Genomic DNA, 21468 nt, shown 5'->3' on the forward strand with positions numbered 1-21468 from the left:
ATATTAACATATTGTTTTGCGTTTTGATATGTTGAGAGATCGAAAATTTTCGGATTAAATGCTAAAATCAAACTAATACGTTGATGTTTATTACAATACACATTAATGGAAAAACACGATGCAGAAACTGTAGATATCGAAAGTGATTTCACTGTGATTTTAAAATGTCATATACACCAGGCAGATTCTCAGGAAGTATTTCGAAGAAACATCTTTTGAGCGATCTTTCCTCGCGATTTCCATTTGCAACTTTCCAACGAGAGTCACACAAACACGCACATACATTTATGCTTCTAGTCTAAAATTCGCGATTGAAAGGACGATATAAAACATAATAAATACAATGGCGCGTTAGAGAAGGTGAAGTTAATTCAACGAGATTGTGCATCAAGCGAAACTGTTCCCGTCAATCTCGCGTGTTAATAAGCACGAACGAAGGTTGACTGAACAATGAGAAGATTATATCTATACGTCTCCAAAGCTTATACACGTGTCTCTCGCACGTTTTCGATAAAGGCTAATAATACACTTTTAATAAAGCTATTCGCTTTATTCGTCTCTTTATTCATATGCGCATAGTTTTAATACAACGATGCAGCCGCGAAATGTCACGAACCGCGATCGATTATGCTTAGTGAACCGTATTGACCAAATAGCTGCGGATAACATCTCTTTGATCTCACGATTGACTTGTAAAAGACTACGATACCTTTTTTTTTATTCAGTGTCCTGATTTAAATGTCCTCGATTTGAATATATCAGCACATTTATTTTTTTTTTAAATTCTGCTGTATAAGTTTCAAAGCAATTTCACTAAATTAAGATTATTTCAGCAAAGTAATATTTAATAATGAAAAAAAAATCGCACATTATTAATTATAAACTATATATTAAAATTATATATAATGTGTAACTTAAAAATTAACTACTAAAATATTCCAAATATAAACTTAACTCCGACTTAATAAGTGCCCAAAATATATTTATTTTGTAAATAAATATTAACAAAATATTTCTAACCAGCTATCGCAATATCATCATCATGATAGAATAATTCTTTTTGACATACGTAATTTCATTAAATGGTCGTAAATAGCATTTCATGAAAGAAGAAATGTATAAAGAAATTGTTTATATAAGAAATTTATTATATAATTATTTTACGAACTTACACACATAACTTAAAAATTAATAAAATATTTCAATTTTTCAATAAATAATTGAAATATTATATTTAGATATTTTGTATTAACGAAACATTTCCAATGAGTTATATCGTCATCATGGGGAGTACCTTTTTTTGATACACGATACGCCATGGTCATCTTTTCTTTTCAAGCAAGTCACACCCGTGATCAATCTCTCCCTGACCAATATATTATATTTTCAAATACAGAAGAAAGCTCACAAAGAGTCTGCGCCTAAACGTTTTACAATACGACGACGCGGCACTAAAAAATTGGCAACATGAAGGACAACATATGTCCGACCTTGATAATGCACGGATTTCTTCCTATGAATCATTGCACGGTCAGACGATCTGAAATAAGCGTACTCGCCGTTCATTCGCAAGGCTTTCGACTGATTGTCGCGATTCTTTTCTTCAGAATATATAGATAGACTGGATGTTTTCGCGCGCAACTACGGGATTGGTTTTTTCAGCTGAACTTTTTGCACGATTCATCTTTTCTCCTTTTCTCCTCTATCTCGAGAAAAAGAAAGAAAAGATAAGCAGTACAAGATCAGCTAAAAAGAACAAGCATCTTGATCGCTGACTCAAAGCGTTCGCGGGAAAAACATGCGTACGTGAATGAACGGCACTTTAAAAATATCTTCTCATCATAGATCTCATCGGATGTGCGACCGATACATGCGTCATACAAAACGTCATGGTTCGCACTTGAATAATGCCGTCATAGTCTGAGAATATAATGACGATATTGCGATGAATCGTAATTGATTACGAGGAGAAGTGCGGTCGCACGTTCTCCAAATTTGGTCGTGGAAGGATTAATCGTACTTGGATTCAGCATCGATGGTAAATAGATTATCGACGGTCGTGCAAGATTAAATCAATTCGATTCGGTTTGCTGAATATGGAAAATGCGGCATTATCTCAATTAAGAAGCATGGTAATAGACAATCTCTTTTCTCCTTTGTTATATACACATGTATTAATTATTATATACAGTAATATATATCGAAAGTAAATGTTTCATGAAATTTTTTTATGATAATAAGAAAATCAATCTTGTACTGATCAGTCCAAAACTTTCGCGATCGGCAAGAGACCTGAACTTTCATGCGCGCGTGACTAACGTGACGTGAGTTTCGATTCTTTATATGCAAACGGATTCGTATCTTTATCATACATAATATTCCAATATCAAACATCCAGTAGAATTTTTTTTTTGCAACAATTGCGGAAGATGATTATCTTTTGCGAGCGATAAATAATTTTCTATTATTATCAGAAATTAAATAAATTTTCTGGCCAGTATATTTATAGTCTTATTTTAGGATTCCTATTTTTAAATCGTCTTAAGAGAGTAATGTCTTAAATACGGCTATAACTGTAAAATCATATTTAAGACAATCTTAAGAATCGACTGACTGATGATTATCGATCTTTGAGTTGAAAGGAGTGCAAGAGGCAGAGAAATTTTTATAAATTATCGAGTTACTAAAATATTATATTATATTCCGGTAGGTATTTTATTTGTACTGTTATTGGTGGTACACTGTTAGACATGTAACCATGAGCTTTCTTTACATGTAACTGAAGCTCGTGATTACGAAATTAAAAGTAATTAATGATTTAACTGAAAATTATATAATATAATATAATAAGTTGTAACAGTTACTTAAATGTAATAAACGTGTATTAAATTTATGAAATTTTTTCTTTTCATAAAATTTTGTAAAAAGTACATTAAAATTCATAAATTTTTATGAAAAATTAAATTTCATGTACATGTACACAAATGTACTTTTCAGTTATAAATACATTAAATTTAATGTAATATCATGAAATTAAATTCAAATTGTATAACTTGAAAGTATATTAAATTTTATACAAATTTTTAACAGTATAGTAGCACAAATAAAAAACATTATCGGTATAATTAAAATAATAGATGTCAGTATGAAATTGTTATGTATAACAAATTTGATATCGACATTGTTAAATTATCTATTCGCAGCAATTGATATGCGATCGGTGTAACTTACGTTCACGCAAGGTGATTACTTATAAGCGACACTATTACTCACGATTCGTCCTATCTGCTCATTAATAGTTTCAAGACAAGGTGTAAACATTCATATTAGATATTAAAGCGTATTAGATACGGATAAAATAATATGCAACTATGAATTCGCTTTGTACTTATTGCATTGCTCTATGAATTACTTTCTATTAATGGACTGTGACTTCTCAGTGAAAGCTGAGAAAGTTCTTATTTCAATTTTGTTCTTATCACATATAGCTGTCTATCAGATAATTATTACGTAATATATATGAGAATTAAGATACATAAATTAAAAAAATATGATATACGTGATACTAAATGATGACATAATACGAATGATATTTTGTTTACTATCCCACGCAAGCACTATTTTTCACTGTCACATAAGTGATACTTCGCGTTTATTGTTCAAGATTAAGGAATTTGTCCTGGAAGTTAAGGAATTCGTCCTGAAAAACGAAGATCCAAAAAGAGATCAAAATAAAATTCTTGGCATCCCGAGTCTGGCGGCTCAAGTTTTTTTATGCGGACGAAGTCATTCGGTAAAGAAGTATATATCGGTTTTCCCGTTTCCATTTCCATCCCGGACAGACGCGATTGTATCTCTCACGTAGACAAGTAAAGATCGTTATGTCCGTCTGGACCACTGTCAAAATAACATAAAGTGTCTAGAACTATTTAAGAGCGAGATCCCTGATTTTTACAAGCGCAGTACGCGCAAGCAATAAATTATCTTATGCACGTTTATAGCTTGAATGATTGGTCGAAAAATAAATCCAAATGCATCTCAGAAAGATCTTTTCCTGATAGCGAATAATGTGTACAAGTTTATTGTTTAATTTTATTTTGGTCTCTTTTATTTCTTTCCTATTTTAAAAACAATATCTACATATACATATATAATCATGTAAAATTATGTTCGAAAGAAATACACGTACAAATTTACAATTATTAAAAAATAAAATAAAGGTGCTCCTATATAATTTGCAAATCGCAAAACGTAGTTCGCAAATGCAGACGCAGAATAAAAATTTGCATTTATTTTTTCATTACGTGCGGTTGATTTTCATATCTGCGTCAGCATTTACGAACTACGTATTGTGATTTGCAAATTATCCTTTTAGGATCACGCTTCTCTATATCCCAAGAGGATCTGCAAATAGTTGATAATGTCAAGTTTTATTGATAACAATAATTAAGATCAATGATATAAATACTGTTCATCAAGGTATGGATCATCAAAACGTGTCATATTACGGCGCAATAAAATTAATCGACTCTAATCGGTTTCGCAATGATAGCGATTTTTGCAATTGTATCCATTAATCGGACAGGTGTCTTTAGATAAATAGAGAAAGGGGGAGGGGGAGGGAAGGGGAGACCAGGCAGGACCACTGCAAAAAAGGAAGGGTGTGTGAGGTGTGTGAATGGCCCAGGACGATGCTTTTGGCCGACAGTCGTAAGAGCGACCGGCGACATTGCACACGCATTCCCTTCCTCCGGTGCGGCGTGGCACGCGGGCGCAACGTGGTGGTAACACCGTGGTGAGGTGCACGAGGTGCGCGAATATCGCATACGGTGTATCGGGGCGTCGAGTCGCGCACCATCGCAAAAGTCGCGTCGCATCGCGATACCACAGAGTGGGACGGGACACTGGCGCAGGGCCAGTAGAGGATCCATCGATATAAAGATCACCGGTCACGCGGCGCAGGAGGCTACTCGCTCGTGCATCGTCGGCCAAGTGCAGTGGTTGCATCTCGCGACATACGGCCCATAACGTACGGTGTGTTATGAGAGAAGGGGCACGCTGAAGCGTGAGTTCCCCATCCATTCTGTTGAGATTTCTTCTTCTGTGCGTTCGCAGATGAACTTGTCGGAGTGCAACATATGCGCCTGAAGCAATCGTTTGCCTGTTTTGGAGCGCATCGAGAAAGATCGATCGATCATCGAAGACGCCGACATACGGCATTATAAACGATCGTGAGTGCATTTGCATAATTATCGTGAGGAAAGAAGTCTTTCGTTGCACGACAGGAATGTTTAGTTAACGCACCACGTGCTGTGTAGAAGTCTGTTGTCGTGGTAATTACTTAATCTTGCGTAGTCTACACGTGGATCTGCACGTAGATGAAAAATTACTGTGCTATAATCTCAAGGATATATTTCCTCAAATGAAATAATTTTACTTTAAAATATGTACATTCTTCTGACCTTTTGCTATTTAAAAAATAAAATTACATAAATTTTAATATATAGAAAAAATAAAATATCTTATAAAGTTTTAATAAATTAGTACACATGAGATTGGATCATTCGTCCGCATTTCTTTTCTTTAAAATAGTACGATTTTTGGCCAAATAATGGGTCTTTGTCCTTCTCTTTTTTTAAATATACAATTTTTTAAATATTTTCTAAATATATAAGAATCACTTAATAATTTTTGTATAAACTTGTAGAAGGAAAGAAAGTTTTGCTGAAGTATCTAACAATTTTGCTAGATTATATGTCAGCTAAATACAGATTAGAAAATAATTTTGTTTGGATTATCAAAATAATTATGTAGAACGCTTAAATTTTGATGATAAAGTTTAAGCGTTCCCTACATAATTATTTTAAATCATTTAATAATTTTTAAATATTTGTACATTGAAAGAAAGCTTAAGTACCTAAAAACTTTGTTAAATTATCTGTGAGCTAGATATAGAAAATAACTTTGTTTGAACCATCAAAATAATTAATTTTAAACAAAGTTATTTTCTAATCTGTATCTGTATCTGTATCTGTATTATATAGAATGTTTAAATTTCGATGATAAAATTTAAGCGTTCCCTACATAATTATTTCAACTAAAATTATTTTTGGATCAGTATCTAGCTTATAGATAATCTATCTAAATTTTTAAATACTTCAACAAAACTGTTTTTTCCGTGTAAAAGTGATAAAAATTAATCCAGGACACAAACGACTCATAAAAGAAAGTCATCATGTGTATTAAGAAAAATGCCTAAAAACTTACTTAATTATAAAAATCAGAATGAAAAAAAGCAATTATGTACAACTATGTCAGCATATACAGTTGTAGCTAATGATTTAGTAAATCTCATAGATGGACATTTTCTAGATTACAGACTTTTGCTCTGATTACGCGATATTCTCAATCATTCATAGTTGACCTATGTATCAACATTCATTTCGTCTTGATACGCATATCCGTGCTATTTATCTGTGACCGACGTAAAGGTTTAAGAGGTCTTCCGAGAAACATTAATTATAACGCGTATGGTCATCATGCGCCAGGATGTCGCTCATTATTGTATATCCATCGTTGTTCGTAATAATAGGGAGGATTAACAGTTAATTCTCTAAAATTCGTTGGAAACGTTGCTTCTATTAAATACACTCTTTAATAAAAAAAAACGTATTTACAGGTCTAGACGATAGAATCATTTTCTCGAAAACAGTGATAGATAATTTTAGCAGCTTCAACATTTTTCATAGGTCTTATTGAACCAAAATAAGGTCTGTTCTTTATTCCTGCACTACCTGAACTGGTACAATAAGTTGAAATGAAACAAATATACATTTGTTTCGCTTCAATTTTTATTTATTGTACTGTGTGCATTAGTTCAAACAGAGCAGGAATAAAGATTTATAGTTCTAAAGCATCTTGTAATATCTGTCACCGTTTCCGAGATAATAGCCCTTTTGTCTACACCTGTGCATAACTTCCTTTTAAGAATGTATTCTTCAAAGAGTACTCTCAACACAATTCGACACGAAAAATTTATGTGACTAATATAAATAGAATGTCTTATACAATAAATACAAATAGAATGGCATAACAAATACGAATAGAATGTCTAAATATTTATCCAAATTATTTACATTACGCAGAATTCGGAAAACATGCTGTTTTCCTCTAGTAACTTTCAAAAATTTTATTTCCTAGAGGATCATCGACAGTCTTACTTTCTGTACTCATTGAATCGGAATTATATCGTTAAATGAGCCTGAAATAAAGATATGAAGTAAAAGGTGCTGTTAATAGTTCCCGCGGTATTCGCGCATTTTGCTCGAGGCTCTCGGAATATCCGGTCAATCGTGCTTTTGCGAAAGTTGGAACTTCCGGCAACACGTCGTCACGGCGATGGATGCGTTTATAACATGCTTAATTAGTTTCGTCTTTTATCAATTATAACCTACGATCGAGTGACTTGTCGGCCGATTGGCGGCCGATTACTTTCACTTTGATACAAACTTTGATACTGTCCTCGAAAAACGTTCAGAAGGTAAAGGAGCAAAATTAAATTCAGAGCACGTCAGCAATTCACTTTTTTTTTCTTCGGCTAAAAATACAGCGCAAGGAAATGTTTTTGCAAAATTCGTCGACCAAAGATCAAATGTTGGTCCGCGCTTTCAATATACGGATGTTATGTATTTGCACGACAGAGCTCCCTCGAGACAGGAAAAGAGAAAGAGATAATAAATCGGTATAAATGGCCACTAGCTATCATGACGCGATCGTTTTATGATCCACTGTTAAGAGTAGTCAGAATATCATTGTACATTCACGAGGATGTTACATAATTCCGTTTCGCGAATACGCAAATCACATCGGAACAAAGACAAAAATAGTCATGATGCAGAGAATGAAACCTAAAACTATCTTTTTTTTTATCAAGACAAAGCAAACATTAGTTGGAGATCGATTGTGCGCCGTACACAACGATTGAACGGTATTTCTAGCATCACTAAACCACGACTGCTTATCAAGTTATGCAAGTCGTGCATGAAGTCGCTCGAAAATAAAATAGTAGCCGTACACAGAGAAAGTCGCTCGTCGTGTATTCAGTGAGATCAGTAATACTATCTTTACGATTCTTCACTGAAAATACGGTATTGAAGCATGACATATAAGTGTATCGTATTACATGTGCTGTAAGTAACTCATTATTTGTTACGGAATAATATGAAAGTCAACGATTATAAAGCGCTTTTGGAGAAAAGAGAGGGTTGTATTAATATTCACGTGGCAACATTTTTTTCACGGGAAATATACAAATAACATGGCAAACTCGATATCGTATTAGTACTGCGCGAAGTAACACCTCACGTATAATCGCGCGTTAATTTTCAAAGACGAGAAAATTAACCGGAGTCGATGTGAGTTTATTGGACCTGTATTACTTATATCCCTCCACAGTTGACACTTGAGTTGAAAAAAAATTGTTTATTTGACTAAATTAATTTAGTTTATCACTTTATTTTTTCTCATTGAAGAATGTACATATGTATTTAAACATTATATTTGATTTAAATACATATATTCTTTATCGAAAAAAATAAAATAAACTAAAATTGTCAAATAACAATTTTTTTCTAAGTACAGTGGGTCAATTATAAAGACTCTCTTTGTCAAAAATTCAATTTCTTTATGTACAATTATCTACAATTTCATCTACAAATTTATGTCATCTACAAATTTAAATTATTCTTAATAAAATATGCTTAGTATTCATTCATGTTGATTCTTTGAAATTAATTATTGTCTTTTAATTAATCAAAATTATAAAATGGATTTTACAGATCCAACGTCAGTACCTATTTTGTAACTCTTAACAATAATATCGATGTTATTACATTGTTATGTTGGTTATATACATAATAAAAAAGCTACGAAACAATATAATGATACTGGTACTGTCGGTAAAACTACAGAATAGGGGGGTCTGTGTCACATTTTGAATTTTCAGTTTCGGAAGGTTAAAGGAGTGCATTTGAATAAAAAATATCTCACGCGATACATTTCCTTCTCGCGAATGCATTTCAATTATGGGGCTTTCGCGACGAAAGAACGACAACATGGCAAACAGGGTCATCAATGGAGCCTTGGGCACGACCTTGCGCTGGCCAGTTTCCTCTCTCGCCGGGCCTGATCGTCCTTAATTATAAGTGCAATGATGGCGTTTAACTTGCAGCGGACACGAGGGATTGACGCAAACGTGAGAATGTGCACGTGTAAAATGCGGTGCAACGGTGGAATGCGGATAAAAATGAAGAACCGCTTCGGGGCAAATTGCGGGACAAGACCACGAGCTCGTCTTGGGATGTCCGAGCTGTGATTCACTGCACACTGTAGGATAAACCTGTTCCATTTGAAGTCCAGTGGACATGTGCGCGATTAGAGTCGGGAATGGATTCATTAGTATGAGAGGACCAATCGGCAGGAATCTATCGAGTGACAAAGGCACAAATTCCGACGGCTGTGTCTCATCGCTCGACTGTTTGACAAATGCGATAGAGCCGTAATCGCGTGCGTCCTTCGCACGTTAATCAAACGATAACTCGTTAAAACTTACAAGATCATGGTATTAAGAGCGACCGGCTGAATGATGAACTTTTTATCATCGAAGAGATACGACTGAATTATATTTCCGAGATAATAAAATGAGACAACAGTCTTACGACATGACATAGCATTTTTCCAATGTGAATTAACCTAGGAATACTTAAAAACTTATTTATAATGTTTTTCATTTCGAATCATAAATTCTCGATATTTCATTTATATGTAAACGTTGCGAGATTCTCAAAGCGACTAAGCTTTCGAAAGAGTGTGTGGTTAGTAACTTTGCATCTCAAAGTACATTCGAGTGTTGCAAGATTTATGGTTCTTATCTATCGTGAAGGTGAACGATCGAACGAGTGTGTTGAAAATGCACGGTTAACCCGCTGATGAAATTAGCGAAGATGTATTTATTGTACAAATTATTGCGCTACGAAGGTCTCAGGCCGTTCTCCGAGCCTCACCATGCGGTTTGACCTGTTTTTTTTTCAATTTTTCGCTGATCGAGTTCGGTTGTCTCAGCGTGAAGGAGTCACACTGCAACTCGAAAAGATTCTTTGAAGAAAATTACGATTAAAAATCGAGAATACGTGACGGATTCCTAATAAGCTTGAGTTTCGAGCAAGTAATTTTCTTTTATATTTATTTTTATCAATATTTTATCAAAATTAACTTTAATCTTGATTTATAATCTATTTTTTACTTTCTTCTAATTTTAAAAATTAGAAAACGAATAAATTAGACCAAAATTAAAGTTAATTAATTTAATACATTAGTAGAAATTGACAGACATCAGAAGTGATTCATCAAAGATGAAAAATGGGAATTTTCATGAATTTGCGAGAGATGATTAATATTTTTATCCTGCGTAATAATTTCTTGTGCGAAATAACCAAATTTTTGATAACATTATGTAATTTATATAAAATTCGAATACTTAAGCAATTGTAATTTATATAAAATTCGAATACTTAAGCAATGTGTTTAAACAGTAAAAGCTAATCATACATTCCATCACTAGTATACATTACATATCGTGAGATTGCTGAAACGAAATCAGTTCGTCAATAAGAAAACTGCAATCAGCTTACATAATGCTCATGTTCAAATGTTCGGAATTTCTAATAACGGTAAAACATACGATATATATCATTCCATTTGCACTTTCTGTTGATAAACGGAAACAGAATTTATTTGCAACGAGATACTTGGTCGTTGACTCAGAGGAGTTTCTCCGAGAAAAAATTTCGGTCGCGAGTACGCGCCGTTGAGATCATCGTCGAGATCGGCAAACTGCAAGAGTCATCTCAAGAGCGAGTTTACCGTGAGATGCGATTGATGCCGTAACTCGCCGTGAGAGAAGTGCCCCGGGATGAACGAGACGAGCTGATTATGCAAGCGCGCGGGCTGCCTCGGCGGAGCAAGCCGGTCAATGCCAAGGTGTTCCACTTCGAGTGCTACTCTTCCCTGTCATTCCGACGGAACCGATCTCGCTGAGCTATGAAATCGGGGGATTCACCTCACGTGATGCGCGTGATGAACTGTCATATTACACGACGAATATTACGTGACATAGCGAATTCATCGAACGTGTTTTTTGTTGCGATGGGTTAATCCCTGCGTGAGAGTAGACGGATGATTAAATTGAGAAATGCAATGATAGCATATAAATATATGTATGGAAGAATATTAGATGTATAAATAATAATAAATTTATATATATTTATATATAATTATATATAAATTATATATTTGTATATTATGTATAAATATATAATTATTATTAATTTATACATATCTATAATAATGAACGACGTGAATAAAGAATATTCAGAGAGAAAAAATTTGCTGCTTACAACAAACAAATTTGCATATTTGACAAATATTTTGCATTTATTACAAATAATTTTTTTATAGCGAATACAAAAAGAATAAATATTTGTTACACCTGCAAATAATTTGCGATCCTTACATGTGCAAATAAATTTGCTGTCACAGCATAAGATTAGTGATCAAAGCAAATTTTTTCTCTCTATACTATTAATATCGTATAATACATGTAAATAAGCCTATAGATATTTTTGCTGAAAATATTTAATAACGTATTCAATAATAATTTAACAATTTCAATAATTTAATCATTTATTAAAATTACTGCAATTGGTTGTTAAAACGAGACACGGAAGAGAAATTAATTTCATCTTTCATACATTCGTGCTACGTGTGATAGAATATAATATCTCAATAGAAGAAAAATAACATCAGAGATGTCAAAAATTCATATGATATTCATGCTAAATTGCCCTAGAGATATAGGAAAGCATGCATGTAAAATCTATATACAACAGAAAGCAATGTTTCAAACGTGTTAATTTAATTCACGAGTACTCGTAGCCTGAAGCAGTGCATTAATATATAGCATCAAGTGCAGCAATCGAGTGTCTAGGTAAAACGGATATTCCGATTTATCTTTGTATCTGATAGATAGGGATAATTTCTCTATAACACCAGGACACCTCACGTATTCATGTTTTAGCTTTCTCCTGTTTTATCGCTCTTACGCAAACATGCAGATTCGTAAGAAATGTAACAAATTATATGTTCGAAAATAATGTACTATAACAACGCAGCAGAGCTTGAGTTAAACATCGAAAATAGAGTGGTTATAAATTGTTAATTAACGGTTATAAAATAAAAAAATAAAGATGCGCTCGAGCGAGAAGTGCATCGCGACTAGGATATCGTTTACAGTAGATTATCGAGTTCCACAGTGTGATCGGCCACTTTCGAGTGTATGTATCCCAAAGTTTCTACACGTAGCTGTAAAATCGTTACGACGTGCCGAAAGTCAAGCCGTAGCGGCGAGGAATTAATGCTGCTCAGCGAGCACAACGCGAAACAAAAAGGAAAGTAGTTGAAAGCGTAAATTCAATTGGATAACGGTAGATCTCTTACGTGGTGTCTGGTGTGTCCACGTACACCAGTAATTGTATGACTTTACAGTACTTGCTCGGCAGGATAAGCGAATCAGGAATCACAAAAATCGATAAAATTTTTCAACTAAACTCTCAAAATATCAAAATAACACAATCTATATACTCCCAATAACAATACAAATAGATACTCTCCAGCTAAAATGGTACCATAACTGCTAATCGCGTTATAATTGCGATACACGATCGACAAAACGAACGATATCAATCTGATGAATCAACGTGAGGCTGTTTTGCAAAGATCTCGTTCTGCTAGACTAGCCTTTCACTCTCGTGAAACTAGTGCGATGGCTCAATGCCGTTTTATCTTAACCGTGGGACGCCTTTGATGGCCCGGATTCAAGGTCAATTTCCGTTATATTTCGGGATATCAGTGTGGCCGAGAAATTGCTTTCAAACTAATTTAACTTGCATATGCCGACGCTATCAGCAACGATAAATACAAAAAATTTTAACGAGAATAATCAATATATTGTAATGTGAAAAAAGATATGCGAAGTATAGTATACAAGAAAAGGGTGGTAATAATAATTAACTTAGATGATAGTTACTAAAGCTTGGTAAAATAATTTCAATTAAATGTTCATTTAATATAACTAATTAAATTGATAATTTTTGTAATTATTACCAAAAACGGTTGGTTACTATTATTATATTTGGTAATATTTACTAAAAGTTTATTAACACGCAAACAAAATACATTTGGTAGCAATTATCAGATTTTTTTTTTATATAATATTAAAACGCAGTGAATACGTAAATTGTAACAAATATAATGATATGATAAATTTTATAGGTAAAATTAAAAAGGGGGTTTTTATAAATCATTTAAGAAAGAAAATAACTCTTCCCTTCGAGTTTCCAAGTAAAGCTCTACAAGAATCATAATTATTACGCCACGTCTATCTTGAAACTAGTTTCCGACTTTTTCTAATTTGGCAAGTGAGATCGAAGCGATCTGCTATCGGTCGTAACGGCAAAGTCTAGTCTTGAATGTTTTCTGGAGCAAACCTCGGTGTAATGAGGCAACGTAACGGCACCTGTCAGTGGGAATCGCGGCTATCTTGCATCACGCTTCGAAAAATCCTTCAACTTTCGTCTTACAGAACAGACCACTTCCATTTGGCGACGTTTACGGCCAGTCTATTTTGCAATATATATCTCAATCGTTACGCGCTTTGTGTGGGAATTGTACAAAATGTGCGGGACGAAGGAACGAAGCGATTATTCGAGTTCTCACAACTCGAGTGGCCAACAAAGCTCGCACGTTAATAGTTCGGATCCGGACGTCAAAAGTCGACGAAACCATTCAAGATCGCAATTTCGGCAAATGATCCGAGAACTGCCCATTCAACAAACCTCTATTAGGCGAGAGTCGCGTGTTGCACAGACAGCAAAAATGGACAGCAAAGTATCGGCTTGATTTATGAGTAGTTTATTGCTGTGCACAAAAAGGTTTTGTTAGGCAATCGTTCGGGTAATCCGAGCAAATGCGCGGCGTGATTCTGTCGTCGTTCGTCACGTGAGTATCGCCCTGAAAAATAAGCAAAACCAGACCGCTGCCGATTGTCGACAGAAAGTGAAAGGCGCCGCGACATTACGCGTTCATTGTACCTCTTTCCGAAGTTACGTGTCCTCGTGCGAGGACTGTCGCGCATAAAACACCCCCGAGTAATCAGCGACGCTGAAATAATGCCAGACACGAAGCAACGATCTAATTACGATCGTTAATCGTACGAACCAGCCTCCTCCGACTTCCTCCTTTCCACCGGCGGAGCTGCCATACGCTATCACTTGGAAACGGTTCCACCTTCCCCGACAAACGTCCTTGGCGGATCCGGTATCCCGGGAGAGGGTGATGAAAATCCGCCAGTCACGTGTACCATGCCGATTCGAACGGTTGTATCGCGGTTCCATCGAGACCCGCGATGCGTTTCTCCCATCTCCATCGATAAAAATACCGAAAATACTACGACCATTTATCAACACATAAAATCAACCAACGTATACTTCGCTAAACGTTAATTGGAGGATACGCACTTGAACGTGAGAAAATCACCTTATGTGATCTGTAACATCGGGATCGCGCGTAGCATGAGTGCGATCGAGAACCGGTCCTGTCAGTAAAACGCAAATCGAGAGGTGCGATTTTCATATAAAGTAGAACACATCAATAGTTCATAGTGTTGTGGGTAGTGTCGGTTAAATGTCAGAAAGTGAGTATGCTAAGTCGTAGAGTAAGCCCGTTGGTGAGTGTACAATGGAGGTATCCGCGGCCGGTCTGACTTATCGAAGCGCGAAGAAAATTCATATTCGCAACTTACATGCATGAAATTTGTGTTTGCTGTTTGAGCTTCTAATTTAATTGAAGATATTGACTTTATTGATGTTTTAATTTAATTGAAGATATAATCTGAGTATTTTGAAGTGTTTACTAAGAACTAATGATGATTCTTACAGAGCAGTTTGACAATTAATGATTTTAACGAGTACTTATTGACAATTAATGATGATTTTTACGGAATAATTGGTGATTGTAAGACTCGTGGCAAGTTTACAAACATAGATACATGCATAGATACTCGCGATAAATCAGCGGTGTATCCTCAGGTATTAAGGACGTGTTGATGACTTCGAGCACGTGCATCAGTAATCGAGTGTTATATTGATTCTTCTTGCGCGCGAATAAACGTCGGTATTCCATCACGTATCACGTGTAGATTAAGTAGTTATTTGCGCGGAGAAATCGAATGCACTCACGTAAGGCGTTTTATGTCTCCATCGTCGGACTGGTCACCTTGCAGGTTTTCCGAAGAAGCGCATTATCGCATGTGACGGTTCAATTATAGCAATTCAGCGACATACCAGAAATCCCAGTAAAGTTTATTCTGTTCCGGATGTAGAGAAAGGTATACTTTAATATCGCATTCATTAAACGTAATTTGGAATTCACAGGAAAATCGATTGTGGACATGTATTTTAAAAAGCTGGCAATCGTGAAGATTGAAATAGAAAAACATTGCACGGAAAGAACGGTTTTGCTAGAATATCTAAAAATTTAGATACAGATCTAAAAATAATTTTGTTCGATCAAATTATTATATAGAATGTCTAAATGTTGACGACAATATTGCAAAATTTTAACAATCAGTATTACATAATTATTTTAATAATTCAACAAAATACAGATCTGTATCCATACTTAAATTTTTAGATATTTCAGTGAAACAGTTCTTTCCGAGTGGTAAACATTGATTGATAATTCACGGTATTGATATTCGATTATGCAATTTATGATTTTATTATGTACGCGATATTTCAATAGAAATTATATACTGCTTGCATCGTTATTTATATAACGACTTTCTATTTATAGTGACAGTGAAGTGAGCAATTAATGTATCAAAATAAACGTAGGACGCATCCTTGGATCACGGATAAACGAAACGAAGGAAGTTAGAAGCTTTCAGAAAAAATATCGAAGAGATAGGCGAAGTGCGACGTCCGTGGGTCTGTCGGAAGCGTATTATCGTGTTGCTTGCGCTGGCGTTACTTCCGCAAACTTACACGAGCCGCGCGTTGCAGCAACACGCTCTTGCGATGGTTAATGCATCGGCGTATGTCTACAGGAAACCTACCTACGTTGTTCGCACCGGTTCGTTACTTAGTCGCGAGTCATTACGAGTCGGCTGGTACTCCAGTGACCCGTGAATGTTTGTCGAACGTTCACCGGCCTATTCGCCAGGGAAAGGCGTGGCAGCCCCCTCAATATCGCATTCTCGGTATCACCGCAATCCCGAGTGGTGGAATTAACGAATTCTCCGAATGTACGAGTATAGGTCTCAAGAGATCAACTACCGATACGTAGAAGATTGGCGATTCGCGAAAATTGTTCTTGTCTCACGATATTCACGCTGAAATATTAAAATGTCATTTCGGGAGATGGAATATCATTCGATATTTACGTTTTTTTTAAATATTCGTTTTCTTTTTTTCATATTTTCTCAAACATCACGACTATTCATAAAACCGAACACAGTTGAAAATACTTCAGAGATTTACTGTGGCACAATTTGTAAAATGGTAATAAGAGCAAGAACCATTAGTAGCGTATCTCTGTTACCGCAAGACTAAATTGCGGGGCAGCAATAGGTCTGGCTAGGATGCGAATAAACATACGCTTTGTTCGTGACTTAGTACTTAATTGGCGTCGTTGCGCAATTAGATCCTTGACATACGCTGGAAACCGCGTGCTACGTCTACCGACATCTATGAATGTAATTCCGGTCATTGTGAATAATAAACTGTTTCATATACTGCGCAACACAACGTCTTTTACTGACCTATTAAACGCAGAAATCATTTCAACGCAGCATGGAAAATAGCGTATGATTTAATTACGTATACAGCTCCTAGGATATAGAAAATTGCGTATTAAAATATACGAGTCTATACTTTCCCATACTGTCTCTTGTGCGGAATAAAAATAACTTTTTTATCGCGGGATAAAAATATTATTCTGATACGAAAATACAATTACGAAATAATTAGCCGAACAGTGCGCCATTATATCGATGATTTCTTCAAAACTGTGATTTTATATACGTATTACAGCACTATAGTTTCACAATTAGCTATCCAAATATAAATAAGTATAATTTATCAGTGTAAAATCACAATGATTAACACTCGGATAATTTGAAGAAATCATCTATCTAGACAATTAGTTTCATATCTGCACATACAAATTTGGGATCAGAGAATAACATGAGCATCATCTATTTTCAGATGACGCATCTCGCATTATCTCCGTGGAAGCTATCACTAGTTCTAACACTGATAGCGACATGCGCGATCATAACGGAATCATCAATGATCAGAGAGAGGAGGCACATTGAGAACTCTAGTCGATCAGGCAAGGAACATATATCCTACAACCAAGGCACGAGATTGCCGAGCAGCACGTCGCCCAACAAGATCACCACAGAACCCGGAAGAAAAGTGTCTCACCATCTGATCGGGGGTCACCTGAAAGTTGATACAAAACTCCGTGGAGACGAATCGCTATGGGATGATGGAATTCTCATGTCGGCAGCCGGCAGCGGTAAGGAGGGGAAAAGTAATCGCGGCAGCGACGGTGGTGGTAGCGACGACGAGGACGGGAAAAAAACACTCTCCCAGCAGGTCAAGGAGGGCAAGTATGGTCTCATACAGAACGAGATTTACGGCAATCGCCCGAAACGACCCGGCATCATCAGCTATCTCGACAATCCTGAAGTGCCCAAGGACACGATCGACAATCTGGGTGGCCTCGACGAGGACGAGATCTGGCTGGCCGAGAACCACGTGCTGGTATTGAGGGGTGGGAAATTTCCTGAACATGCACAGGACGGCGGCCAGCAGCAGAGCGGTGATGGCGAGCAGCCAAAATGGCCGCCTATCGATGATTACAAGGCGCCCAAACGGCAGGTCAAGATACCATCGAGGCCAAAGGTACCGCCACCCTTTCCGGTACAACTCACGGAGGGGGGACCGGTACAGATCATTGGTCCAAATGGCACCGTGGAAGAGATCGGCAACGGCACTCTCGACTACAACACCCTTTACACAAAGGGATTATTACCAGGAGAGGATCCGTTCTTCTCAATCGCTCCGAACGGCACGGTATTCACCCCAGATTTCGGTCTCCCAGGAAACTTCTCCGTCGAGGAGAAATCATTTAGGGGTAACAATGATCAGAAGGAAATAAAACCGGAATTTCCTCATCCGCCTGGCGCTCTTCCGCCTTTCTATCATGCCATACCGCCTGGTGCGATATTCGTGCCGCCACCAGGTAACCAGTCGGATTATGATGAGGAGGATCAGTCCATCTACTATCCGCCGCCGTACAGTTTCTATTATCCACAAGATAATACGACTGCTGTGCCGCCGGGCCCCCTGGTGCCCGGTATTATACTGCCTCCGCCGCCGGATTTCTTCTCTGTTCTGGACGACAAGAAAACTACCACGAAGAAGTACACAAAGAGACCGACGACCACATCCTCGCCGGCAACACGTCCAACATATTTACCACCGAGGAAGTTTACAACTAAACAGAGCAAGGCCTCGTCCATTCCGCCCAGTTTGGTAACCAAGACAAGTACTACTTCGTCGACTTCCACGAAGGTATCCTTCGGTCGTACGACAGTAAAGAATGCGACAAACACATTTAAATCTAAGAAGATTATATCTAGCATGGATGTCACAACGTCGACACCTGGGAAACCGCACACTCTCGAAAATACCGAGATATATACTATCAGCCCCGTAATCGGAAATCAGGTGTCCGAGGCGACGACTCAGCAGAAAGACTGGTCCACTCTGGTCACGAGTAAGATTCCGGTTCTCGCGTATTACCCATCGACCACGCAATCATCGCTGGAGCGACCGGTAGAAGTCACCCCGGCTTCCATAAAGACTATTATCACCACTAGTCAGCCCGATCGATCTGCCAGCCATGCGTCCTATTACTTCTATGAAGAATCGACCGATGAGAATTCGGACGTCACAGAGAAACCACCAATTTATTACGAAAGTACGACAAAATCGCCGTACTACAATGTCGAGTCGTCGCGATCTAAGCAGAAGAAGAACTATTATGAGACGATCCCGCCGGTTGAGACCTCAAAAGATTATAAGGTGAAGCTCATTGATAACATCGTAAAGAATTCGCAGACGTACCAGTACACCGACAATTCGGAGACCACGTCAACGAAATTCGACTCGTCTCGGGATCAGGGCCAACGTATGTTAGCCGATCAAGCGCCCATTTATTATCAGCCTGTTCCTGCACGTCCGGTGCAGACGTACTACACGACTCCAAAGTCACAAACGTACTATCGACAGACAACGAAGCCTAAACCGATTTATCAGTATAGCTTTCAGATAGCGGATTACTCAAAACTCGATAATCAGAAATCACCGTATCATGGGGAGCAACAGCAGCAACAGCAGCAGCAAGACTCAGTATACAGCGAGTATCAGGACATCAAGACTGGTAATCGGCAATACGACTACGAAGACATCGATTCCCCGTCGCGACATCAATCACGGAAACAAGTATACAAGACGCAACATCCGGTTTATTCTACGAGCACGTCCTATCCGATCGTAGATACGACACCCAATCCGCAATACGCATATTTCACGCAGCAGGATGAGAAGCTATTGGACGACGTTACGAAAGAGTATTTCACGATCTTTGGTAAGAAATTACCGGACACGCGGATATCGACCACAACTCCCATCTATGGGAAATCGAGCAGCGTCACGGAGAAACCTGATCGTAACGCGAATGCCTATGTGCCGAATGTTTACAAGACCGGTCGACCGATAACTTACAACACGCTCAATGTCAAAGTGCGATATGGAGATCAGTCACAGCGACCCTATTCCCTCAAGGACGACACTCTTGTCAACTACCGGCAGCCCTTGCCGCCGATTAATCCGGACAGTGAGTTCGTCGAGATAATTGATCCTAAACATCGGTCGAAACAGCCGTCGCAATTACCGAACTATGAATTGCAAACGGGAAACTATCGATTGCAAAATCAAGGAATACAACAGCCGACCCCTCGTTACAGGTTGCGAGGCACGATACAGCCAGCTAACAGACACACCAATAATTTCGTGCCTTTCTCCGAGTCTCGGGAGGAACTGGAGAACGTTCAGGAACCCGTATCGCTGTTGGACGACATAGAGGTCAACTACAGGAATCCGCGTCCCTCCATAAATCCCGATGCCGAATTTATCGATCCCATCACAGTACAGGACAATCACTCGAATAACCCGAACGCGTACTTCGCGTATCGACTACCCGGCGATGTTGGCCACTTTTACTTCCTGACGCCGCAGGCGATCACGCAACGACAGGACCAGAATAGTGGATATGTCTATCCGAAGCCCAGGGGGTCGAGATTACGAAGACGACCGGGATAAGGTGAACGCGTGTCCAACGGCAGTCGCGCGCAATGCCATAATCTCGCGGATGTCCAGCGCGCGAAGTGATCGCGCATCGCCTGCGTGCATGTCGGCCGCACACATACATACGCGTATTATTAATGTATTTATTGTACTTGTAAATACGAATTGATTAAGTTAGATAATTATAGCTACGTTTTACGATAAACGCGTAATTTATTATGCAACCTGATTCCCCGTTTAAAATAATAGATGTGCGATCGTATTCGCGTATGCGATTTGTAGTATGCGCCTCGTTATCGCATATTTGCACATTATCTGTGATTAATGGGATACGTGTACATATAACATAATTACTTATTGTCTATTTTATGTACGCGCTTTGGCAGATTGTAGTGTTCTTTCCCGAATCTTTTTTCTAAGTTTTTCTCTATGTGCGAAATGTGAAGTTGAATAAAACATAAAATATATATAAAACAACAAATATTGATGCTTCTCTGTTTACTGAGTTTTAAATATTTTATACAGATTAATGTAATGGCTTTTCCTAATTCTATTAATTATTTATATGTCAATCTTTTTCCGACAATATCGTATTAAATATTATATAATTGACATTATTTGTAATTTTTCGTATAAAATCTTTTTCAAATAATATTATACAAATATACCAACAAAGTATATTTGTATATGTGTATATATGTATAATGTATTTAATTGCAATGTAATCAATTCAATTAAAGAATTTTGTAAATATATGTTTCTTTAAATAAGTCGTAACATTTGAACAGCCAATACTGTTACTATTCCACCTATCCACCACTTAAAAATTAAATTAAATTTAAATTTTTTAATTAAAATTAAATTAAATTTAAATTGTGACATAATCTGCATGGCGTTTAATTGGATTTAGATTAAA

At 37.1% G+C, this 21468-nt stretch overlaps 2 protein-coding genes across 2 annotated transcripts in view; one reads left to right on the plus strand and one right to left on the minus strand.

Annotated features, from left to right (window-relative positions):
* The window catches only part of LOC108686365 (N-alpha-acetyltransferase 15, NatA auxiliary subunit), a 41595-nt gene that overhangs the window by 16964 nt on the left and 3163 nt on the right, over positions 1-21468 (minus strand). The gene's annotated exons all lie outside the window — the stretch shown is intronic.
* LOC108686364 lies at positions 4866-21021 on the plus strand. Its single transcript, XM_018191633.1, has 2 exons — positions 4866-5231; positions 17379-21021. The coding sequence occupies exon 2, from the start codon at positions 17379-17381 to the stop codon at positions 20565-20567; it is 3189 nt and encodes a 1062-aa protein (XP_018047122.1). The 5' UTR covers positions 4866-5231; the 3' UTR covers positions 20568-21021.

This window comes from Atta colombica, unplaced genomic scaffold (assembly GCF_001594045.1).
Source record: "Atta colombica isolate Treedump-2 unplaced genomic scaffold, Acol1.0 scaffold176, whole genome shotgun sequence".
NCBI classification, from domain to species: domain Eukaryota; kingdom Metazoa; phylum Arthropoda; class Insecta; order Hymenoptera; family Formicidae; genus Atta; species Atta colombica.

What these genes read in the sequence shown, in the direction of transcription:
- LOC108686364 (XM_018191633.1), top strand. Translation starts at nt 17,379, where the DNA reads ATGACGCATCTCGCATTATCTCCGTGGAAGCTATCACTAGTTCTAACA.